The 6011-nt window shown below is 38.3% G+C and overlaps 1 protein-coding gene across 1 annotated transcript in view; it reads right to left on the bottom strand.

Moving 5' to 3' along the window:
- Positions 1 to 3102: 3102 nt before the first annotated feature.
- VSIG1 (V-set and immunoglobulin domain containing 1) overlaps positions 3103 to 6011 on the bottom strand; it is a 35586-nt gene continuing 32677 nt past the window's right edge. The window contains exons 6-7 of the mRNA XM_006758820.2: positions 4463 to 4610; positions 3103 to 3639 (exon numbers count right to left, since the gene is read on the bottom strand). Of these exons, the coding sequence (XP_006758883.1) occupies positions 3354 to 3639; positions 4463 to 4610 (434 nt within the window). The 3' untranslated portion in view covers positions 3103 to 3353. The remainder of the gene's footprint in view (positions 3640 to 4462; positions 4611 to 6011) is intronic.

Below are 6011 nucleotides of genomic sequence, written 5' to 3'. Positions count from 1 at the left end.
TTAAAGGTAAATACAGCTAAGAGAGCTAAGTCCTTATCAACCTGAATGACATCACTGGATGATGAAAGATCATGTTCACTGGACAAAAACAGGGTACAGAATGGCTACCTTTTGAAAGGGTGCAAGGGTCCTGAGCAATGAATCCTGTCTGAGGAATGCAGAACTGAGTGTGTCACTGAGCTAAAAGACATATGAGAATCCTGGAAAATAAGACACCGTAAAGCCGGGAAGGGCACTGAAAGGAGAGATCCAAAAATACTACTTCAGATTAACATTACCTACTTTCCAACCTTGCCCAGGTAGGGTTTCTGCATGGACAACATATACTCTATTTTTAAATGCAGACCTCTCCTTCCAGTCTTGTTCAATTGATTATGCTATTTTTAGCTCAGCTTTCTGGCTATCAAGATCATTTTTGTCATGATTCATACAGCATAATAGTCATTCCCTCTAGGGGCAGAGCATCTATAGATTTATTGCGTGCCTTCCACATTTTTATCGAAGTCATTAGTTCTTAATCTTGGGTTCAGGCTGTCTGTAATTTATCTAAAACTGTACATAACATTTTTTGTGTATATAAGAATTTCTCTATAGAGAGGGGTCCAGAGTTTTTAGCAGGTTCTCAAGGTGATCCATGACCTCAAAAAAGGTTAAAAACCACTGATCCAACTATTCAATATTTTGATCAGAACAGTGCTAATAAGACAGAGTTCTGTAAGATCACCAAGAGTGCCTTTCATCTTGTTTGGCACTGATCCACCAGAAATGTTGAGGTGTAGTGGTTGACTATTACATGTCAGTCTTTTGAGATTTGCCTTTGTCATAAAAGTGGAAGGGAAAAGTGAATTCCACCTACTTTGGCATTCTGATTGTTGAAATTTTCATACTGCTGATATTTAGTTTTTAATCTCTAAGTGTAAGGTCATTCTTAAGACCATCATTTTGATTCCTATACACATCAGACACCATATATTATAATATATTTAGCCTGAATGTAATTATAGCTACTTCAAAAACCCATGTGATTAGCTAAAATTAACACACATCAAAGAAAATACGTAAGTTACAGCTTGCTATCTGTTTTCTACATGGCTCTGAACAAGTATAATGTGAACTCAATGCCAACCTATCTTAAAACCTAGGATCTCAGTTATTGTACAGTTAGAATATATATAGAAAGGGCTCCACAGTTTAAGAAAATCCTCTACATGAAAATCTGGATATGACTAGTAGATCTTCATTACTTTACTTAAAAACGATTTAAAAGGGAACCCTCATACACTGCTGATGAGAATGCAGATTGGTGCAGCCAGTATGGAAAACAGTACTGGTGAGAATTATGCTAAGTGAAATAAGCCAGTCAGAGAAAGATTATCACATGATCTCACTCATATGTAGAATCTAATGAATCAAATAAACTGATAAACAAAAATAGGTCCAGAGATCCAGAAGCATGAACAGACTGTTGACCTTCAAAGGGAAGGCAGGGAGGGTGGAGAGGAAGAGATCAACCAATGAACTTGTATGCATACATCCATAACACATGGACACAGATAATAGTGAGATGAAGGCAGAAAAGGGGTGGAGAGGGTCAATGAGGGGTGGGAGAGGAAGGGATGTCTGTAATACTTTCAACAATAAATATAATTTTTTTTTAAAAAAAAGGACTCAACTTGGAAGGAAGTCAGACACAAAAAATTCCTTGCTGAATGATCCCATTTATATGAAGTTCAAGAAAAGGCAAAGTTAATCTCTAAATGATGGAAAACAAATTACTGGTAGTCTAGGTCCAGGATGTTGGTGGGATTGCACAAAGGGGTATAGGAAATGTTTTGGGATGATGGAAATGCTCTAGATCAGGGGTGGGCAAACTTTTTGACTCGAGGGCCACAATGGGTTCTTAAACTGGACCGGAGGGCCAGAACAAAAGCATGGATGGAGTGTTTGTGTGAACTAATATAAATTCAAAGTAAACATCATTACATAAAAGGGTACGGTCTTTTTTTTTTTTTTAGTTTTATTCATTTCAAACGGGCCGGATCCGGCCCGCGGGCCGTAGTTTGCCCGGCTGCTCTAGATGGTTGTAGTGGTTTCCTGGGTATATACATATGTCAAACACATCAACGTATCAAACAGGTGCAGTTTATTCTACATAAAGTAAATTTCAGGAGTTTCTTATAGAAGATTTACCTTAGGATCATTAAAATAAGATGTTATTGAATATTATTTATTGAACCTTAAAATAAGCTTTAAAATCTGATTCATTATGTAAATGAAAAAGTCTACCTGTGAATTTCTTCAAGGTGGGATGTAGGTGAAATATAATCAATGGAAGGGCTTTTTAACTGGTGAAGAGGTGATATCAATGCATTTTAGTTACTATTTAACATACAAGAATGATATCTCTATTAATGTGGAATACCCCAACAGTAAAACAATTTAAATAATTAGTTCAGATTATCTAAAATTGATTTTGAGTGTCAATTTAGAACAGTTTCCTAAACTGGCCTTTCCAAAGTAGATAGCATGGGACATAGTGATAGCACAATAGCTCATTTAAAGCTACATGGTACATCAACCATGATATCAACATTTTGTATTCACTAAAGGAACATTGTATTGGGAATTGTTTGCCTGTACATTACTTTGCATTTAAAAATTGGGTTAAAAAAATTGCTAAGCTCAGATAGTGAATAACAGGGTGGTTCCTTCGGAAATCTAATATGATAAATGAAGCATTAATTTTAAGTCCTAGTTTTAAATGCTATGTACCAACCAATATGAACCCTTTAAATAATCTTCTCTGGAATTTTTTAAGATTTTTTTCTAATCTGGGATATGGTAATGGTGAATTCTTTTCTTAGTGGTTAATATGAAAATGGGAAGCATTGAACTAATCATAGAAATAATATTGAATCCAATTAAAGCCACCTTGTCATGTGTGCATATGGAATGTAACAAAGAGTAGCTAAAAACACAGAAATAAGATTTTCTGAAATACTACACAAGTGTTAGCTGTATATACAGATGTCAAAACATAACACATCAAACTGTATACTTGAAATAGGTGCAGTTTATTCAACTGAATTAGAAATCACTTGCTTTTATAATTAGTTATGCTTATGTGTTAGTAAAATTGTAAGTACATTTTACTGGTAAGGCAGGAACCCTTGCATTTATTTAGTAGTTATCTTGACCTGTTTATTTTGCATTGATGGTAGGAGCACCTTGTTAAAAGAGGGTTGGTCAAAATGGAGAGAGGAACTGGGTGATTGGTTAGGTCAACTGAATTCTAAGTGCCAGTAATGGGTTCCTTAGTGATAAACACTGCAGTTAGGCTACCAGCCTATGACTTATTCTGGTTTTTCCTTATCACCCAAGGCTTTAATTGCAATCCCGGGCTCTGGCTTGGTCTCGGGTTTGGGCTTGGGCTCCAGCTGGATATCAAGCTCAGGCACCAGGGCAGGCTCAGGTCCTGAGGCAGGCTCCAGGGAATACTCAGGAATGGTGATAGGCCCATGATCTGCCCCCAGGATGGTATCGGGTTCAATCTCATGGAAGGAAGTTGGTGTTGCTTCTAGTTGAATAACATCTTCAGACGGCATTGTCTCGAACTCTGTAACTCTGTTTGTCATTGGTCTGCAGGAAGAAGGCCCAGAGAAGACCAAGTTAGGGTTTGACATTTCACGTGGAGCCATAGGTTTCAGTGACCATAGGTCCCAATCTGTTCAAGACCTCTGTGATTTCTGATATTCTGGTTCACTGTTAGACCACGTGTCTCTATTTTGAGTGCAAAAAAGTTATGTCTCAACAATATTATTAGAGTTCAAGAGAGAAAAACCAGTGTTCCAAATGTGGGAAAACATATCAAGGTGAAAGGATCTATTCATCTAGTAAGGTCTTTGAGGCCCAAATCCATGACTCCGGTGTTATCTCTAGCTCACACTTCATCTAGCACAATACTTGGCATCTGGTTGGTGCCCAATACACAGTTGTGGAAGCATAGAAATGGCAAGATGAACAAATGAACAAGTGTGATATACATTCACGAAGAAATGGCAGAGTGGTCAAGAGCATAGGCTGTGGGCCCAGTCACGTTCTGACTTCTGTAGACCTTAGGTACTTTTGCCTTTGTGGAACCCTTGTTCCAAAAAAAAAATATTGAAAATTATATTTTATGACCAGTTGGTAGAAAGACAAGTATACTAATATGCTAAATCATTTTCTTAGACCTAAAATGGTTATTGTAGTTAAATAAGTTGATATAAAGTGCTTAGAACAGTCTGAAACACAGCACTCAGTAAACAGTACCCAACATGATTCTTTTATAAAAGTAGTGAGAATGAACAGAAAGATACCCCTGATATTTTATGCTAAAAGGAGTGCTTAGGAAGAGCTGACTGAAAGAGATATGCTAGAGAAATGACTATATTCAAGTAAAGACAACAAATTAAGGTCTTACTCGAGTTCTGTGATGGTTTTAGAAGTTCTCTTCCTTTCATTCCCCTTTGCCTTTGCCTTGCTCCTTGCGTAGCACACCGCAAAGGTGATAATGGCAGCACCTACTAGGGTACCCACCAAGGCCCCAACAATGATTCCAACTTCTGGATCTGGAGTATACAAGCAACTGGTTAGTAAAGTGGAATATATTGTCTCTGCCTCATACATGTACTTTTGTGACGGGGAAATATTTGGGGCATTCATAGAGTGGAAAATATTGGAATTGCATAGGCTGGGAGTATGGAAACCCCTAGAACTCTGCCAGTTGGACTCAGCGGGGAGGAGCATGATGGCTAGGTCAACTATGTAGCTTACTCATTCACATTTACACACATAAATAAAAAAAATGCCAACTTGGGGGAGGTGGCATCACTTTCAAAAAGGGGCATCATCCTATGCACCAAGAGGTTGCTAGTTTGATTCCTGGTCAAAGCATATGCCCTGGTTGCAGGCTCAATACTCAGTAGGAGGCATGCAGGAGGCAGCCAATCAAATTTTCTCTCATTAATGTTTCAACCTCCCTCCCTCTCCTTTCTTCTCTGAAAATCAATAAAAATATATTTTTAAAAAATTTATATTTAAAAAAATTAAGTTTCGAGGAGACTTCAGTGTGCATTTGCTTGGTGAGTGAAAGAAACACCATGGAGCTGCACTCTGGTGACCAGAGAAATGACCTCTGTTACAGGCATGGACATTTTAGCAGGTTTTCCAAGAGAATAGGTCAAGTGGGTCCCTACATTCTCTCTCATAGTTTCCATGCTCACTATGGAGTCTCATATATTCTGGCCACTGGAAAGGGATATGCCCATTTCATAAACTGGTTTATTAGATCAGTCTATAGAGAAATGTATTGTGTGAGATGATTCAGCTGAGCATGAGACTTTATTGTCCCCAAGAGACCATGTCTGTGTTCCAGGAAGGCTCATCCCCATCCACCTCCCTTCAAATAAGAATGGACATCTTATATTTTGAGACTAAAACCTAGTTGAATTGCGGGATTATTCCTTCAACATTTTATGATTAAAGGAATACGTGTGCATAATTTAGAAAGTCAAACAGTTCCACTAGGCATCTAACAAAAATAAACCAAAACAAAAATCACCAGTCCTCCATCTCCCAGTCCCATTCACTAGAGACAATCATTTTTAACTATTTTGTAATCTTCTAAAATGTGCCCCCATGTTTCTATTATGCTTGTTCTAATATGTTCTCTATGTTTTCCAATTTTGGTTATTTTCTATTGACTTCCTACTCTGGAAGTTGAAGTTTTAACTCTCTTATACCATTCCCCTCATACCCTACCACATTCTCCTTATATATTTACTAGTGGCCCGGTACATGAAATTCATGCACGGTGGTGGTGGGGGGGGATGGAGGTGTGTTCCTCAGCCTGGCCTGCACCCTCTCCAATCTGGGACACCTCGGGGGATGTCCAACTGCCAGTTTAGGCCCGATCCCAGGGATTGGGCCTAAACCAGTAGTCAGACATCCCTCTCACAATCCAGGATCAC

Source organism: Myotis davidii, unplaced genomic scaffold, assembly GCF_000327345.1.
Source record: "Myotis davidii unplaced genomic scaffold, ASM32734v1 scaffold215, whole genome shotgun sequence".
NCBI lineage: Eukaryota > Metazoa > Chordata > Mammalia > Chiroptera > Vespertilionidae > Myotis > Myotis davidii.
This window is presented reverse-complemented; position numbering and strand designations above follow the sequence as displayed.